The 20,430-nt window shown below is 40.1% G+C and overlaps 1 protein-coding gene across 1 annotated transcript in view; it reads left to right on the forward strand.

Moving 5' to 3' along the window:
• The window catches only part of si:dkey-215k6.1 (transmembrane protein 132B), a 155,864-nt gene extending 135,879 nt beyond the window's left edge, over window positions 1-19,985 (forward strand). The window contains 10 exon segments of the mRNA XM_068761032.1: window positions 12,374-12,579; window positions 14,439-14,502; window positions 14,683-14,814; window positions 15,498-15,575; window positions 17,201-17,263; window positions 17,773-17,901; window positions 18,146-18,274; window positions 18,443-18,733; window positions 19,007-19,275; window positions 19,358-19,985. Coding sequence (XP_068617133.1) covers window positions 12,374-12,579; window positions 14,439-14,502; window positions 14,683-14,814; window positions 15,498-15,575; window positions 17,201-17,263; window positions 17,773-17,901; window positions 18,146-18,274; window positions 18,443-18,733; window positions 19,007-19,275; window positions 19,358-19,985 — 1,989 coding nt within the window.
• The last annotated feature ends 445 nt before the right edge of the window (window positions 19,986-20,430 follow it).

Genomic DNA, 20,430 nt, shown 5'->3' on the forward strand with positions numbered 1-20,430 from the left:
GTGAAACAAAAGTGGTTTGTCGCTAACTGAGGAAAAAAATATATTTGAAACTTTAAAGACACACACATGCACACATGCATATGCAAGCACAAATGATGATTGTGCTGAACAGAGATGGGACAATACACATATAGATAATGAAACTTAAATGTGAATCATTCTGTCAATACAGTTTCCAGCAAATTCAAGAGTGGTTTATCAAAATAGCTTTTCATTTAAACACATTTAAAAACACCTAAGAAGTCATTTTAGTACAAAATGTAATTAAGAATTGCCCAATTTCATTGTTTTCAGGTGTACAAGCAACTTTAATGGATGAAAAAGCATATTTAGTATTAGTAACATTGCTGGGAATAAGTATACAGCATAACCTCACTCAGGATATAGAAGTTGTTTACCGACCGACAGCCATCCTTTCTGCTGATTTTGTTTGTGCAGCAGAGTGTCTGTGATGACTGAGTGTTTTTAAACTGCTGCTGTTTGTTGACAACGCGATATAGACAGATATTCATTTTCTCACTGACACACACACACACTGAAAAGGTTTAAACACATACAGCTGTTTGACAACAGCACACATGGAGTACAGCTCCAGGTATCAGTAGCTGTCAGTGTGGTTCCATGACAGATGTGAAGTACAATGCAGAAAGCCGATGCAGCAAACACTGGGCTAGTTCGTCTTGAGCCGGGCTGTGAGGCAGCACATTCTGTGTTGCCCGCGTTGGCAGATCTTTACCTCATAGGACAACAGCATACTAAGATTTCTTTTTAAAGATGAACTTTTATTGTCATTATGTTTTCACACTGCAAACACACAACGAAATTCCATTTTCACCCTAGTACAAGGGCCCCTTGAAACAACCACACACATCATGCATATATATGTATAGGTGCCCCAGAGCATGTGCAGAGGGCATAGGGTGAAGGCGCTGCCATGATCGGTGCACCCGAAGCAATTTGGGGGGCGGTGCCTTGCTCAAGGGCACCTCGGCAGTGCTTTGAGGGTGAAACTGGCCCCTCTCCAGCCACCAGCTCACATCGCTCATTTTTGTCTGGGCTGGGGCTTGAATCGGTGGACTCCTCCACTTCCCAGCCCAAGGACAGATCCACTGAGCCACTAAAGCAAAGACTAGCACAGATATTCCATATAAGTGTTTTGGAACTGCATCAACTTGTGGAGAAAGGGTATAATATGGGACATTTAATAATGCTGCAGATGTGACAACACAGATAATTTACAAGATACCACTTTAGCTCCTTTTACAAATCCTATTATCATTCCAGGCCCTTTCAAATATAAAAAACATTAAACCAGCAGAGAAAGTGAATAAAGAAATGACTTCCCTCTTCACTGTTTTAACTGTCACTTCCTACTTTTTTTTAATAGCAAGTTTGTTGAACAACCGTTTAACTTTAGCTAATTGCTTTTAAGATTACAAGAATTCTTGAGGGAAAAACTATCTCTCTGTTTTGGCAGTTTTAAGTTACAGACAATCGTCTGATGAGATTCTCGTTTGGTTTCACATCGCATTCTGTTTAACAACCCTGTGCTTAATTTCTCATGGTGGATGAACTTGTAAATTGTTCTTCCCTGTTATGAATGCATAAACAAAATGACTGGGTAAACACGTCATCCACAGTTGTCTAGTGCTGTAGCTTTCAGTCGTGGAGCTCATGTTGTTCAATGTAGCCTCTTTATCCGTGACAACAACATAAGCAGCAGTGATGCATTACACAGATAATAACTTCCCCTCTTGTTCAGCCCTCCCTCTTTCTTCTCTCATTCTCTGTCAGCGTAAACTATCTTGTTAAGGTGCTCCAAGTCGCTGTCATTTGCAGTGTGTGTGTGTGTGTGTGTGTGCCACGATTGTTGACGCAGCAGTATGTGTAGGTCAGCGATGTCAGAGCTAGAAGGGGACAGATAGGGGACAAGCACACACTCACACACAAATTATTGCCATTATCCTGACCTCACGCAAGCATTTATCTGACGAAGCAAGGGGGTTGGGATGGAAAGATGGGACGAGGAGCGGCGTGAAGATGACAAATGGATCAATGAGGAGAGGAGAGGAGAAACAATTAGAGAACTGTGAAGAAGAGGAATTGAAGAAGACACTGGTGTCCGAAAGTAATGCGTAGGAACAGAGCGTAGGGAATGGAAGGGAAAGGAACTTTAAAAAAACAAAAAAACAAAGGGGGAAAGGAGATTGTTTAAGAGAGCTGTTGTCAAAGCCGGTCACAAGACGATATGACACCTATATCCTCGTCTCAGAGTCATAGAACATTTGACAATCAAGGCTTAGCCTATTATATCAGAACGTTAAGGTAATATAAACAGATCTGTTTTCCTCGTTCATGTATTGTCATGTACAGGATGTTCAGCCATCTTTATCCAAGATATCGTTCAGATATCAATCCTTATGCCAAACGTCTGTTCAACTAAGCAAATCACAGCTTGCTGGAAAGATCTGTGCAATATCTGATCTACATTAGTAGGCTCGGAGCACTATTACGACTAACTGAATGGCAAAGCAATAATTTTGCTTAATGTCCATGGAACTGATGAAGTTGCTAATTCCTTTCCTAGAATGTGTTGTGTAATTTGTAATTTGTTTGTTCCACAAACCGAAACCATTCATGATAAAATGAATCGGCATAAAAGAAAAACAAATGAATCAGAGATGGAGATTTTAATCAACCTATATAGCTAATTTCAAATGAATTAGTCAGTGTCAAACATGACAGTTTCAGTTCAAATGTATTTCCCTTGGATTATAGCAAAGTTTGCTCAGCCCTATAAATCTGTTGAAAATCTGATTTATGAAATCATATCAGTGGTCAGTGGAGTGTTGTGTTTACTAACTGGCCACCGCTCATTTAAAGTTAATAGCTGTGGACGGTCCTCAGGAGCACATTAACCATGTGCAGTTCAAGAGTGAATAGATTAGCATGTGAGCAACTGCAAATCTAAGAGGAGCGAGCTCATAGTCAATTCACATGCACTTGAACACGCAATGCAGCCACACACACACTCCACTTCCAGAGTATCCAACCCTCAACTCAAATTCAATTACTGGCAACATCACTAACGGAATTTCCACATGAACCAATTACCACTCAAATCTCATGGGTGTGTTTGTGTGAGCGAGAGAGAGCAAGTGTGTGTGAGTGAGAGTGAGGGAGAGAGAGAGGATGTTTGAAGAGGATTTAGGGTGTGTGTTCCTGTGTGTGTTAGCACAGATACAAAGCAGATTAGGAATTGATCTGTGATTTATTTTTTAATGAACCAGTTGCAGACTTTGACACGGACTGCCGTAGTCCCATGAACATGCACACAGACACGGTGCGAACAAATCTCTGACCTTGAAAAGGTGCTACATTTTTGTACTTGAAATATGTTTCTCAGGGCATTAATAGCAAGTGAAGAAGTGATCTACATTCTCCATCTTTATTGAACACGTAATTAAATGCAACGAGCTGTAATTAATGTCCTGATGCTTGAAAAACCTTCATTTTAAAACTCGGTTCCATTTACCTTGGTCTCTACACTGTTAGTCTCTTCTGATTTAAGTCATGTAGGTTAAAATATCTAAATTACTGGATGGTTACAGTTTCTGCTTGTAGGTGAATCTATACTTAAAGGAAGTGCTCCATCATAGTTTCAGGTAAGCAGCCATCAATCAATTTAATTCTTGTTTCTGACTGCCATGAAGCCATTTGTGTCGATGAAGCGTTTGGAGCACAACACGTTTAAAAACTGAGAAGGACAACTGTTTTATTAAGGAGGCAGGCGTATGCTGTCACGGCTGTTGAATGTAAGATGAGATGAGGAAGTACTGAGTAAAAAGAAGCCATGACCACCAGGCAATCAAAGGAATCAGGTCAGCAGATAGATGCAGCACAATGTGGCCTTTTAAAAGTACAGCTTACTCACATAGTAGGTCAATCTGAAAATAGACTGTATTAATTGAAATTTGAGTTTTATTTCAGCATTTCAATTTACTGGTCTGGAGCAAGGTGCAGAATCCCTAACAGATATTTAAATCATAATTTAAATGTGGAAAATAAAAACTGAATGCCTTGATAGTTTTACACGAGTTGACTAGACAAAATGAGGGGGTGGTGACACAAGAGAAAAACTGAGAGAGAGGATTAATTCCAGGTGCTTTGGGTCATTTGAGATCCTATAAAATAAATGAAAGGTAAAGAGGATTAAAGGCAGCGGTCACACGCATGCACTTTTAAGTTAAGTCGAAAGTCACACATTTTCTATTTAGCATTAACAGACTTAGGAAATAGCCAGTGATTTGAAGTGCACAACATCAGACAAGACCATTAGCAACACCCAAAGACATATATCAGTTAAGCTGTGACCTTGGGGGGGGTCTGAAGTGATTTTAGACCTCCAGTGATTCAGTTTATTCCACAGACCGTGAGCAGTGTTTTTGTTATTTCAGCAAAGCTTTGAATACTCCCTTGTGCCGCCCCATAAAGTGTTTGAGAGACAAAAAAAATAAAACATAAAAATCCAGGAAGTGAAAAACTGCTACACTCAAGACTGTTACTCAAGTAAAATGCCTCAGTGTCACCGAAGAATGCTGACAAATGTATGGTTTTACAACTATTCCAACAAATATAATGATTAAGAATGTTATGGTCTGTCTAGTGATACTGTTCCATTAAATGTTTTACATTATGTCTGTGAATGCATTTACCAGTCAGACCACTTTAATGTTGCTGCAGTGGAACCTCGGTTCAAAAACCGTTTTGTTCGAAAACAGAAGCTTTCCCATAAGAAATAATGGAAACTAGATTAAGCTATGACCCCCCCCCCCCGTTCTTCCTCCAGCATTCATCTGAGGCCATTTCATGCTGGGTATACAATCTCTCTATTGTGTTGTGGGTCCATCCAGGGTCTCCTCCCAGCCGGATGTGTCAAGAATAGTCCCAGAGGAAACGACTTGGAAGCATCCAGATCAGATGCCTCAACAGTTGAATTCTGTTTCTGCTTTCTTTGCCCTTGTTTCTAATGTTCACCATGTCCCCTTATAGTCTGTCTTATAGTTTAGAGAGAGAGCGAGAGAGAGCCCAGGTCAACAGCAGCGTTGCTGCATTTCCCACTGCACTGTTCTGTTGTTAGCAGCCAGCTTTCACTGCAGAGCGATTAACATTAGAAAGCTCAGGCTGTTGATCCACTTTCACACAGGTTGAGTGTCTGATATCCAGCATTAAATTACAAAATGTAAAAATCAAAGCACAGTATAAGCAAATAATCATCTGGATGATTAGCTCCATGTTGTACAAATGACAAATTGAACAGGAGAAATTAACTGGCTGGAGTAGCAACTAAATGACATTTGTGTCTCTCATAATCAGGTTACATATAAAGCAACTGTAGCACTGTCACAAAAGCTTCCTGGATTCATGATTCTATTATTCCTGTTTGGTAACCATAATAATCAGGACTAGGACTAAATGACTAAATTTCACCGCTTAGTGAACCTTTATTACATGAACAGTTATTGTGTCAGGCAGTTTTTTTATTTATTGTACACAACTGATAAAATGTAAGTAGACAATTCAGTTTGAATGTTAATACTGTGGTGTGATGCAACAGAGCAACAAGAGTTTGAGAATGAACTGTGAAAAATGTTAAAATCTTGTCACCTTCACCTTTTAACAGTGCTATTTGTGAAATACCAAAACAATATTAATAATTCTAAATAAAATAAACCAATATATTTAACCTCCAATCAGGCACTGTGGAGAACATGTGGCTTTATTTTGGTGTTATGCAGGCAATACCTGCAGTTTACACACACACACACACACACACACACATTAGATAGATAAAACAGAAACAAAGCATCATATATATATATACAGGACACACACACACACCTAGGCCATAATAGGGCCATACAAACAGACATATTGGGGCCAGTGTTGACTTATATCCCTATGCTAATAAGGAGACTAATTCACACAGGACCAGAGAACTTTCTAGGGAAAGAAAACATTTCTACTCTCATACACACCCATTCAAAGACACACATGCACACAAATACAAACCCACACTTGGTAAACCCTCCAGGCTTTTAGCCCTGCAGAAATTCAACACAAAGCAGGGAATTTGAAGGGAACAGAAAGTACAGAGTTGAGAGGCCTGTACAAAGATAATCTGGTTTACTGTACAAAATATGACAGCCATGATGCGTTGTCATATAGCCTCAATCTGTGAAGATGCAACATCTGACCAGGCAGGGTAGGGTCGACCTGATAGAGGCCAACGATTACTTGGCATGATCAATAGTTTGGCACGGAATGTACAGTATGTTTGTGAAATGCAGACAGAGATGTAATAATGGAAAATGCTGACAGACATGAACAAAAAGCATATTAAGGCAAATTACAATTTTCATTCTTCCTGTCTTTAATCATGTTTTCTGGCTTCCTCCCTCACTCTCTTCCCCACTCCGAAAGGTTTTAGCGACAGGAGACCAAATTAAAACGCACTATAATTTTTCTTTGCACGAAAGTGACATTTTTTATCTGTTTACAACAGTATTTTTATTATTCTCACTTGACCATAACCATATAGATCTCACGCTATTTCAACACTTCTACATGTCGTAAATACAAACTGCATATTTTGTAGTTTAATGTGGTTTGTTGGCTATTGCAGGATAGTATTTAGAGCATCTGTGAACTGACTCTTTCCCAGGTTGATTTGCAGTCTGCTCGGTCTTCCATTCATGAGTACACAAACTGAAATCTCCTGGTGCTTGCAATCCAACCAACATTCAAACCCTCATAAAAATACATTCACACATATATCTTACATCAGCTGCTTTCTTCTCTCTGTCCTTTATCTTTGTCTTCTCCATCATTAAATTCTATTAATGCATTTATCGCTACAGTTCTCCATTCATCTCTCTCTCTCTCTCTTTAATTGGACATTTTTATTGTGGAGGAAAGCTGAGTGCAAATGGCCATTAGAGCATATTTTACCTCCCCATTTTCCAAATTCAAAATGACAGGCCCAATGATAAGATGCTAACTTGTGCAGAAGTGTTCGTGTGTGAGAGAGTGTGTGTGTGTGTGTGTGTTTTCAGCTTCTCTCCATGAGCTGTCTATTATCTGAGCCAAATCACAACAATATATTGGAGCTACAGGCTACTAATGTATGTGTGTATGTGTGTGTGTGTGCTCCTGCCTAAATTACAGTTATATGATACTATCTGCAAAAACGACTAGCCTGGTGTGTGCTTTCTTAAATGATGGACAGGTGGGAAGTTTAATCCCATCAGAGAGTTGGTTCGACTGTCCCTCAGGGCCCACCCTGTCTACCATGGGGCCCCTGATTGGGTGATTTGATTCTTAGAGTCGGATGGATTGGATTGCCCAAAGCAAGGAGCGCGTGAAGTGGGTAGAGAAGGAAGGAGCAAGAATGTGGAAAAACAAAGAAAAAGATTTTAGGATTAAATCTGAGAATAGAAAGATGGATGCATCGCAGCGAGAAAATATACATCTGAGAGAGATTAATGAGGGAAATAAGAGACAGTAAGAGATAGATGAAAGACAGAGAGCAAAGTAACTGGAAATTCAGACAAATCACTTAGCTGGGAGGGAGATGAATGTGGATTTAAACAAATGACTCATCTAAGGCATATCACCGGTAAATGAGGATATCACCGGTAAATGAGATGAGTAGGAGGGTGAGTTTTGGTACTTCTGGATATATGGAGGAAGGTTTATGGAGCCAAGTGTAGAAGGGGTGTAATCAGCTAAAATCTCATTCCATGGTCTGAGTATTCGTTTATGCAGAAGCACGGACCAAGAAAAAGCTTGCGGACTCTTCTTTCCTTTCCTGGCTTGCTTTTCGTTTCAGTAGGTTTTGCATTGTGAAAGTATGCACACAGTTATATTGGGAAAATGCAGCAAAGGTGCACTGTGTTCCAAATTATTGAAAATGTGATCCAGACCTCATCCCTCCTGATCCTCTCTAATTGTCCTCTGTGTGGGAGCAACTTTGAATGTGGATTTTTGCAGTAAATCGCACACAGTTCTAATTTTTCCCCACCATTTATTACAGATGCATCCCACTTTACACTGAAAACAAATAAGTATTGAAATACGTGTTGCGCTGAACAGTTTGGTTGGTTCGTCTTTGGTTGTTTGTTACCCTGTTGTTCTTAGCTAACATCTTGTTAGCCAGCAGAATAATAGCTGTGATTTAGCTTGGGATGTCCAGGTCTTTTAGGTTTTGGAACAGAGAGGCTACAAATTGTACGAATTGGAAAATGTACTGTGGCTGGAAAAGTGGTCCAAACTGAAATTTGCCATCAAGCGAACGGTGAGGGCAGGGTGGTTTGGCATACGCGTTAACAGTAAGCATTAAGGTGTAAGGAATGGTCAATGAATTCCTTGTTGCAATAGTAGTTAACACAAAATGTGTATAAGGTAACAAACAGGTGCCACAGATTCATAGGAACCAACTAGATCCCCACTTCTACAGGCTGGCTTTGAAAGAACAAGCACAGGGTCCTTTGGAGAACAGCTGCAAACAGCAGAAGGTATTTGGTAAGAGCAAATATATTATTAGGGGCTATTATGATGGCTGTTCATGCATATCAAGTCGTTTTGTGACCATCAATTAACCTCTGTACAAAGGCAAGCATAAAACATGTAAAATGTAAAAGCCAGGTTTATGGTTTTTGCATACATAATGATTTATTTTAATTGCAAACGAAACATTCATTCATCTCCTTAACCGCTTTGTCCTTTACCGGGTCGTTCTGGAGCCTATCCCAGCAGTCCAAGGGCAAGAGGTGGGGTACACCCTGGACAACAATCATCCACGCACACACACTCACACCTATGGCCAATTTAGCGTGACCAATTCACCTCGGTTGTTGGTAGGAGGAAGCCGGAGAACCCACGCAGACATGCACACTCCTCACAGGAAGGTCCCAAGTTGGATCTTAACCTTTGACCCTCTTCCTGTGAGGCAACAGCGTCACCACTGCGCCACCGTGCTACCCACACGGATCATTATAATTCAGTGGGCTTCAGCCACTTTGTTTCACCAAAACCCAACTTTAGACAGCTAAATCTTCTGACTGCTTTGCATAAATTGTTGCTGAGGAGTTGGGAAAGTTTTCGGCGACTGTCTGTGGCAGTGCGTTCAGTTTTTGTGGCATTGCTTGTGCTATTTGATGATGAAGAAGTTCGGGGTTTTTTTCTAGTCTGCTTTCAACAAGTACTAACTGCTGAGATCCACACTTTTACTTTATCTTTGCTACTGTTCACACTACTTTCCTCTTCTCGTCTTACATCTCTGCTCAATTTTTTCTCACTTTGGTTTCCCTCTTGTCCCCGATGCGGTTTGTCCTGCTTGCTCCCCGTTTCTCTCTCTCTGTTTTTCTCGGAAACAGAGAGATTAAATCCATTCTTCAGTGTCCTTTTACACCCAACTCAGCTGTTTACTTATAAAAATGTGGATGCCTATGTCTGTGTCAGCTTTTGCATTTCTGCGTCTTTGTGTCTTTTATTGAGTGCTTGTCTGGCAGCGGCCTTTTAAAACATTATTTTTTTTAAATATTTCATACATAATCCTTTACTTTTCCCTCTATTTGAAACATATAACATTTAATAGCTGACCTGGTAGTAAAAAGTTCACAAAGTTTCACGACTGAATGTCCACATGGAGGATTTTGACAGTAGGCTAAGCAGGGTATTCCAGACATCCCTCTTCCCAGCAACACTCAGTTGTTCTCAGTTAATCCTGATTTCTCCTTTCATTCGGATGTGCCTGGAAAACCACCAAAGGGAGGCGTCATAACAAGAAGCCTGAACTCTCTCGACTGGCGCCACCTAAAGAGCAGGAGCTCTACTGCGAGCTCATGCCTGATGTCCAAGCTACTCAACCTTTCTCTAAGGCTGAGTCGGAGCATCCTATAGAGTGAACTCATTCTCATTCTCTCAGTGTACGCAGATCTCATGACTGTAGTTGAGGGTTAGAGCATAGATCAGCTGGTAAATAAAGAGCTTTGATCTCTGGCTCAGCTTCCCTCATTACCATGATGGTCCAACACAATAGTTGCATTATTGCTGATGCTGCACCAATCCGCCTGTCCTGCTCAAGAGCCAGTTTCCTGTCACTCATGAACAAGATTCCAAGATAGTTAAACTCCTTTGCTTGAAGAATTTATTAAATATTGCATTGTTTTCAATACATAATAATTTCCTGTGTTATATTTACTATTGCACAGGATGAACTCAGTGATTTAGTTTCAGCATGTTGTTTATTCCAACACATGGAACTTCTCCACTGTAAAAATGTTACTTTTATAAACAAGTTAATTAATTTAACAACTACACAACTCTTGTTTTAGCCACAACAATATAAAGCTTTTTGATGTTAAGACCATTATGTGATGCTGATGGTCCCAAACAGAATGTGACCATCCTCTGTTGAGAGATTTTTCAGACTCCATGGGGACAATAACATGTCTTAATGTTTATATTTTATTCTGCTCTGTTGGGAATCATCAAAATGTAATCCAGTACCCAGTGTGACAGCAACAAATAATTGATTCATGAAGCTGCTCTCCTGAAAAGTTATGTTCTTGGAATGAAGGAGGTTCACCTTTCTATATTTTTGCTAAAAGTGTGACTGAAGTGTAAATAAATTGACATTGACATTTTGTGTCACATGGTCATTCTATTGACATGGGTCACGAGATAATTAATGCATTTGTATGTACGGTAAATACATGACTAGAATCAGAAGAAAATTAGCTGTAAGAATAAATAATGGTTGGTACAAATTAAAATAATGTATATATATAATGATAATTAATGGAAATAAAATGTCCTGATTTGATTATTTACTTGCATTAGCTGTAGTATTGTTTGTAATGTTATTCTGTTGACTTTACCAATACATTTACCTATATTAATACAATTTATATTATTTTAATATAATTTGAGTACCCAGATGTTTTGTGTTATGTTTGTGTGTCCGCTGGCATTCATGTGTGGGTCGCAGCTCTCACTAGTCTATACGCACACACACACATATTACTCCCAAAATAAAACAACAGTTGATTTCTTTAAACTTCTGAAAAAAAATGTATGGCCTCATTTTCAGCTCTGCATGTGTTCACTATTTTGTTTTTGTATTTGATCAGAAACATGCTCCACGCTGTAACCAAAATCCATCCACCATTAGAGTAAAAGTCCTTAATACATTTAGTTTATCCTTGCTCATCAGAATATAATTACATTTCATAAAACCAAATGTTATGTGCACCGGTACTGAAAAGGTAAAGGGCTGCTTATTAAAACTTTCCCAATATTGGCAAAGGGAACTAAAAATGAAAATTTTCCTGAATCTTTTGGCGCATTCAGTCAGAGAGAAGAAGTAATTCAGTAACCCGGCACTGAGGCGGACAATGGCTTCAGTGCTCGTTCAAGCAGAGCCATTGTTCATTCCCTTGACTTCTGCTGTCTTATACCTTTACTGGAAACTGAAACGTGCCGCAGTAATCATGTGTGGTTTTTACACTATTGGAGAAATAGTTTGAGGCACCAGCTTTGATGATAACAAGCAGTAAAGCAGGTTTCAGAGAGGAAGATGAAGAGGAAGACTTTGTGATGGGGGGAAGGGGAGGGTGACTCAGAGCTGAGGGAGCTCAGTGTTCATTGGGATGATGTGGACAATACTCCAAACAGTGTAGGAGCAAAGATGGCTGGAGGTTTTCGATGTGAAGAACAGACAACTTTCATTAGCGTTAGATTGTGACCAATCCTGTCAGCATGGGAGATTTAACTAACGAGCAGAGAACTGCTGTGCCTACTGTGTATATGTGACATATCTCTCATGATTAGAACCTTCACCCTCTTTTGCCCATCTGCTATTAATTAAATGAATTAATTAATGACCCAAAAATGCTCCCAGTGGGCTTGGCAGCGCCTCGCATGGCAGCAGCCGCCCTCTGGTTTAAATAGGGCGCATGCGCACGCGGCGACCAGCAGCAGACTACAGTTGTAGAAAGTGTAACTGCTGTAAACCAAATTGCCCTCCGAGGGACAAATCAATAAAAAGTATTTAGTATCCACTCTGCAGAAATCTCTCTGTTGATCAGAGCACTAGTCAGATACTTTTGTTTAAATTAGATTGACAATGTGTACTTTATTACTGCATGAATGCACTTCATGTTGCATTCATTCACCTCCACATGAAGTTGGATAAAAATGTGAGCAATGAGACAAAATATCTCATTTTGAGGTTTGTATACATAAGACACAACAAAATATTTCTACATTAACGAATATTTTTCTGTGTTTGCTTATTTCCTCTTTTCAGGTTTCCCCAAACTGTGACCAGGTTTTGGTGAATGGTAAAGAGATGCGAGGTCGGCAGTCTTTGGCCATCAACTTCACCTACCTGCACCTTTCTGCTCAAATCCATCTTACTATTTGGGTTCCAAAGCTACCTCTGCAGATCGAGGTGTCGGATACTGAGCTGAGCCAGGTTAAAGGCTGGAGGGTGCCGATCATCACTAACAAGAGGTAGTAACCGAACATAAACCTGACAGCTGCATCTCAGTCAGACAACTATCCCTGGCATCTCTCTGTATGCACAACACAGTGCTGCATAACGTGGAACAAACAAGATGAAAGTGTTCCATCAAAATATTAACTTCATACAGTGTGTCATAAGTTAATATGGTCATCTGTGCGATTTATTTATCCTGTCTACCTGTCAAGGTCAGGGGGGAGCAGACTACATTATAAAAGGAGAATATAAATAACATATTTTTGAAAATAAATATTAATTAGTTTGAATTAATTAATAAATGAATGGATGAATACATTTGCTGGTAGTCAGTTCCATGGTGCAATTTAATTAGGAACATTTTGATTTTTGTTTAATCACAGAAATTATATTATCGTTACTGGTACTGGAGAAACATATAGGAGCAAAGCACTGGACAGCTCCATAGTTAGCCGGCTACATATGGAGCTGTCCAGTGCTGATCCTGAGCTCCATCCTGAAGGTGACGTCTTTTCCGCGGCGTTAACTCGGGGAATGTTCTTTATCTTGCCGACTTTGGTTGTTTTTTTGTTTTTACAAGACAAGGTGGTGGCTTTTTGGTTTTGCTTTGATTTTTTATCGATTATCTTTGTTCCTGCGTGATGATTGCATCTTTTCCACATTATTAGCTGTGTTAATTTATTCCCATCACAAACTTTGGTTCATACTTGTGATTTTTCTCATTTTCAGTATGGCTTTATATCTAACAATTTTAAGTTACATCCTTTTCAAAAAGTGATATCAAAGTTCAAGTTTTTGCATAGCGAGATGCAATACATGAAAATACGCTTTCTTTGTTTTTGAAGATACAAAAACCCATTTCTTAACAGACTGGATATCTTTTCTCACACGACTGATTGTGCATTTGTATGTGCATGGGTATATGAAACTGTGCACATGGTCCTTTGTGTATTTGTGGGCTTCTGTTCTTCACATTTACCGCCCTTACATTCGGTCTTTCCAGGCCTATTTTTCAATTTTGCCCATTTGTGCCCAGAAAGCTACCAACCAGTGTACACAGCGACGAAGACACACACCTCTATCTCCCATAGTGAAACACAAACACTGTTGGGCACACACTCTTGTAGAGATGCATCAGGAAAAGGTGCACTCAAAAATGGAAAGAAAATTATTGTAATAATACCAAGGTTTCTCACTCAGAGAGCTAAAGGACACCGTGGTAGTCCTGTCCCTGTGTGTGTGTGTGTGTGTGTGTGTGTTTGTCTGCATGTGGATGTAAATATTACATAAAGGGTGAGAAATAAGACAGAATGTGTTTCTGTCAACGATAGAGAGGGAGGGAGCAGTTTTCTGTTTTAACACGGAGTTTAAACCATTTTCAAACTGATTTATTTCTTCTGGGGAGGTGGGAGGAGATAATTTGGCCCATTCAGCTGTGGAACTGCAACACATTTATAATTCTGTTCTCCTGTTGAACTATTTCAAGACAAGCCTGTAGATCTTTTTGAATGAATGATTGCAGTAGTTTGTGTTGTATGAAAACAACCTATTCTCTGTTTGTTTGTTTATTTATTACCTGTTTTCTCATTTTATTTCATGTTTACCTTAATTTTATTGCTAACAAAAACAGCACGGTGGCACAGCGGCTAGCCTTGCTGCATCACAGCGGGAGTTTTGTGAATGTGACTGCAATTGGTTGGTAAATTTCTCATTTGACAAATCCACATTGTGTGAGTTACATTTAAAAAAAAAAAGTGCAGTTTCTTTATCTGAGAATCTAACCTGAAGCTAAGTGTAATCAAAATGCCACTCAATTAACACACAATATCACCCTTTCTCCTCTCTCTGCCTCATTATCGGCCTTTCTCCCAAGACCTACAAGAGACAGTGAAGATGATGAGGATGATGAGAAGAAGGGCAAAGGCTGCACCCTCCAGGTATTATTTGATTGGTTTCCATATTACATTAACTAATCATCCTCTTAAATGTTACTTTCTCTTTAAAAGATCTGTACTAAAGATCTGTACTACTATACTATATACTATGATTAAAAAATGTGACTGTGTGCAATAAGAACACTTCACAATACTAATTTATCTTCTGCATAATGTTTTCAGTACCAGTACGCCTTGGTGCGGGTCCTCACCCATTTTGTTGCAGAACCCTCTGACCCAGGAGGAGATATGGTCTACCTGTTAGGAACAGACTGGCAAGCAGATATAACTCATTTGGTCTTAGACCAGCTAAAGGTAGGTATACACAAATACTCTCGTATACTCACACATACAATTTTAATGTCTGTGCATTAAGCAAATTGATAGATTCACAAGACAATGAGCCCATGGTAACATTTCAACAAGACTTGGGCAGGAACGGAGATAGAAACGGAGATAGTCATCACGACTATCTCCAGATCAATTCCCCCCATTTTTTGTCCACCTATGTTGTAGATATGTGCCTTTTTAATTTATTGTTATTGTGCATCAATTGAGTAATTTATAAAAAAAATGATTGGTATTGTTACATGTCGATTTATGTAATAAGGACTTTCAACGGAAACAAGACCGCAAGGGCTTTTTTGAAATGCTCCTCTTAGACAGGGTGTTTGACTGTACTTGTACTGTAAGAAAATGTATACATTAAAAATGTTTCCTTCCACTCTTTTGGGAGGGCTCTTTGACTGTTTGACAATAAATACAGCGATCAATGTTATGTAATAGTCCAGGATAATGTCACAAAATTATAGAAATCATTGATAACCAAATAATTTGGAAATAATGGCTGGCTATGGATGCATATTTACCATCATAAAATATACATCTGTAAAATAATAAAAAATTAGGACATATGAAGACAAATGTAAAATCTAAATGAGCAATACAAAAGTTGAGTTAAATATATATTGATTTGTAAAAATGAATATGTACCACAGGTTGAAGATCCTCGCATTGCCAGACTAATAGACGGGCGGATCCTGATTGGACGGGATCTGGGGATCACTACTATACAAGTATGTACCTTCTGTTCAAGTATGATTGTTGCAGAAATGAGTTTCATATTATTCATTCATTTATCCATTTTCTTCCACTTTGCGGGTCCCAGCTTGCTATGGGCGAGAGGCAGGGTGCACCCCGGATGCATCGCCGGGCCACAAAGAGACGAACAACCACTCACGCACACACTCACACACACTACGGACAATTTTAGCACTGCTGCCTCACAGCGAGAAGGTACCGGGTTCAAATCGTATCGGTGCAGAGTTTGTATGCCCTCCCTCTGGCCGCGAGGGTTCATGCTATTTTACCTACCAAAATAGTAAATAAACAAAAATCACAAAGTCATTACAAACAATTAAACCATCTCTATTTTATTATATAACAATATATATACAAGAAACATAATTTAATAGGAACGCTCAATTTTCCATTTCTCTGAAACGCTTGATGTGCGTTAGAAGTGATTTGGCATCGAGTTCCGTGCAGCCGCGGAGGAGACATCTTGGGATTTGTGGTAACAGCTGAGCTTGTGTGCATCAGTTCGACCGGGGATGGCTGCTTGCATACACTCAGCAGCAAGCAAACAGACAGCTGTGATCTGTTTGGGAGCCTGGATACAGAGTTTACGCAGCATTCCAAGATGAAAGAGTAGACAGCCGTCATTTGATAGTTTGACATTTCAATTTTACCCCGTAGCTTCGTCTTGCCTCTTCCTCTCCTCCCTGTTATTCCCTCTCCATTCTTGGCCTCAGTCTCTCGCTCACTTGCCCCCTTATTTTTTGTCTGTCTTGAAGTGCAATCCCAGAGCTGTCAGTCATTTCATTTTGTTACTTTACTGACGGTGGGATTGAGTTTGACGCCACGACACGTTTGCTGAGAGATTTTCTTTGTGTACCAATCAGACCTGTCTGTCCTCCTGTCGCCGGGCGGAGTGGTACACTACAACACAGGGCTCCTAATCTCTGTCACTGTCTGCTGCTCTTTTTCTGCATCCGAACTTCAATGTCTTTAATGCTCCTGGTTTCTGCTCCTTCTCACTTTCTGTCCACCTTTATTTGTCACTGTCCCAGATGCTCTTTCTCTGACTTAAACTTCATCTATTTCTCTGCTGCCCACTTTCATTTCCACTTCCTTTATTTCTTTTTTATTCAGTCATGTTTAGTCCTTGTGCTTTGTTTATGCCAAATTGTCCTTGTAAATGCTGACATATTTAAGCAGTTGAGAGCTAGACTTGAACGATATGGGTGTTTCCACTATTTCCATTGCATTGGTGTTCCTACTGCCAGTGTTACATTGACCGCCTCTCACTGCTCATTAGTAAGGGCTACACAAAAAAAATATCATAAATATTTTTACAAAGCATGGTGCATGGGCAAGAAAAGAGCCTATTCAACTTTTGAACAAATTGGCTAAAAGGGCAGATGCAGGGTTTCGTTTTCTTTAACCCTTTCTTTGTTGACATTTTCCCAAACCCAAAAGTGCTACAACACTGACATTCTTCTTGGCAGGTTGGGGCATGGGGCAGTCAAACTGAACAGACATAATATTGGTGGGCCTAGGCCGATGCTTTCAACTGTGCATTGTTCTTGGGATATTAGGCTGTTTATCTGCTTATATCTTCTTTGCTCTGTCATTGCAGGTTCTGTCCCCTCTGTCTGACTCGATCCTGGCAGAGAAGACTGTGACAGTGTTGGATGACAAGGTAACATAAAATAATAAATATTGGCATATATTTCAGTGTGTCTTCCATTCATCCATTCATCATCTTTTGGCTCAGGGGTCGCCACTGCAAATCAACCTTCTAGTTGATTGCGTATGAAGATAATGAAGGTGCGTAGTGACAAGTTACACAGGTATTGAGGTAGTTGGATAGTTATTGCGGTAATCACACAGTGTTTTCGAATAAGTCTCAATTGTAAAGTGGATGGTTTTTAATTGGTGTTGAGGGTTCGTATGGCCCAGGGGAAGAAAGTGTGTGACAGTCTGGTGGTGTGGGATTTGAGTGACCTGTAGCACCATCCAGAGGGCAACAGGTCAAAGAGGTGATGGGCGGGGTGTGAGGGGTCTCCGGTGATGGCCTTGGTTCTATTGAGGCAGCGAGATGTTGCCATGTCCTCCACAGAGGGCAGAGGATGGCCAGGAACTGGGCATTCTTAAAGTATAGCAAGTCTTGTTTGTTCTTTTGTTATATTATTTTTTTGGTTTGTCTAGGTCACCATCACAGACCTGGGAGTCCATCTGGTTGCATCACTCTCCCTCAGTATGTCAGAAAGCCCTGGAAATTACCAGGCGTTGCAGCTAACAACAACAGCCACTGACCTGCTACACACACCTAAACAGGTAACACACACACACAAAAATCAGGATGAACAGGCAGTTCTGTGTTTTTACATTTGTATTGCACATACACTGAATTTTAAGATGGTAATACCCCAAAGGTTAAACAGTAATTATGTGCTGTGCATATCATATTAGTGCTATCTCCTCCATAATCAGTTTCTAATTAGGAGTACATAATAATGCCCCACTATTTGAGAAGCACTGGGTTAGATCAAGTCATACTGTATTTTTCACTGTCTTTTAGGAAGCTGTAATCAGCGCATGGATTCAGTACAGTGACGGTTCAGTGACACCTCTTGATGTGTATGATCCCAAAGACTTCCTCCTCTCTGTTGCATCACTGGATGAGAGCATTATCTCCATAACCAATCAGGTACTAGCTATTACTGTCTTGGTAGTCTTAAAGCTATGTTAACAGTGCTTGCGACAATAGATACTTTAGTGTTTCTGATGGGCAAAATTGACAGTACATAGTCCAATGTAAAACATGAACTTATTTTAATGCTATGTTTATTTACCTTCATCTAATCTTGCTTTTCAGGAGCAACACTGGCCTATTGTAGTGGCAGAGAGTGATGGACAGGGGCCACTAGTTCGTGTCGAGATGATCATCTCTGAGACTTGCCAGAAATCCAAAAGAAAAAGTGTGCTGGCATCTGGAGTCGGCAATGTAGTGGTAAAGTTTGGAGCAAAGAATGGGGAACAGGGTTTGATGGGACGAGGTGGTCAGGATAACGGAGGAGGGATCGGCAACAGCACCAATGAGCAGAGAACAAAGGAGTGGAAATCCAACAGTGCAACCGTGGATCGCAAGGAAGAAACAAGGCAGAAGGTGGGAGGGAACAATTAATCGATGAAAAGACAGTCCAAAACAAAAAAAAATAATAATGAAAATACTGCCAGCCATAAGAGTTTAGAATATCTAGCAACATTAGAAATTTAAATATATAGGTATTTTAACTCTACTACGTTTCACTTAAAAGTTTGTTTTCTAATTAAATATAGTTTAGCTTTAAATTGTGTATTACTGAAAGCCGACGGCTAACACAAAATGGAAGGACATTTGGAGATAATATTCCTTTAACTATGTTTCTTCTTTGAACAGGTTAGCACAACTACCAAGAGCACAATAACTCATCGAGCTTCAGGTGGGAAAGCTGCTGGTGGAGGTAGCAGCCGGGGAGGGCGCACTAGCCAAACAGGGGACAACAGCAACAACCCAGCGCAAGTGGATGTGCCAGGCAATGCCGATAGTGAGTTGACCCAGACCACTAGAGGACTGTCAGACCTGGAAATTGGGATGTATGCTCTTTTGGGTGTCTTCTGTTTGGCAATACTGGTCTTCCTCATCAACTGTGTCAGCTTTGCCTTCAGGTATAATTGAATGGCAAATATTTAAAATGAGATTTTCAAAAATTGTACTTTAATCAAACTAATCATCATGCTTCATCTACAGATACCGTCACAAGCAGGTCCCTGTGCTGGAAGCAGGAGGCAACATGAATCACGCCCATGACTGGGTGTGGCTTGGCAATGAGTCTGACATTCTAGCTGACCAACCTGACCAATGCCAGGGAAGGTTGCCTGATGAGTGCACCACCATAATTGACCACAGTGAAGCTGGATATGAAGAGAACAAGTTCTTGCTAAATGGGGCTGGTAACACTTTAGTGACGGGCATGGGTACAGGCATGGGCAACATTAGTGGGAGTAGTGGCACAGGTGGCCACCGAAGCATTCCCCATGGACAAACGTTGCCCCGATCTGTTCCAGAACCACATCAGTGCCTTTCAACAATCACTACAGGTGGCAAGAATGCTACTGGTCAAGCCGAGCATCTCAATAATTCCCCTCGAGCCACGGCTGCAGCTGCAGTTGCAGCTGCCAAACGAAAGCGTGTCCAGTTCACATCTTTTGCCACAGTTCTGCCGAATGATAAGGTGGGTGGATGTGGTCCATACACCAATTCCTCTGTCCTGATGACCAATGGGAGTGAGGATGATATCAAGTGGGTCTGCCAGGATATGGATCTTGGTCAATCTGAAATCAGAAGCTACATGGAAAGGCTACAAGACAATTTGTGACTGAGGGAAAAGACATTGAGAAATGGAGGGGTAGAACGTGTGTGCAGGAGGAAGAGGACTGACAGTTCGTACAATTCACCTGTAATGCCTTTGCAATGGATAACCAGAGGGAGAATGTTTGGAACTTGAGAACAGTCAAGGGAATTTCAAATGTTGAAAGATTATTGAACACACAGGGCAGTGGTTGCTTATATTCCCATTAAGCTTATGGAAAGAATGTTATCATCCTTAGCTCACAATGAAATCAATGGTAATAAATAATGCTAGTAATTATTGAATTGATTCATTGATTAATAGTAATAATAATAATTGTTTATTTTTTAAGTCACTATTGGTATTGAATGTTGATTTTTCACAATTCATGATTATACTAAACAGTAAATGCAGGGTACAGTGGAACCTCGGTTGTCGAACATAATTTGTTCGAAAACCGATAAGAAATAAT

The sequence above is a fragment of the Brachionichthys hirsutus genome, chromosome 4, assembly GCF_040956055.1.
Source record: "Brachionichthys hirsutus isolate HB-005 chromosome 4, CSIRO-AGI_Bhir_v1, whole genome shotgun sequence".
NCBI lineage: Eukaryota > Metazoa > Chordata > Actinopteri > Lophiiformes > Brachionichthyidae > Brachionichthys > Brachionichthys hirsutus.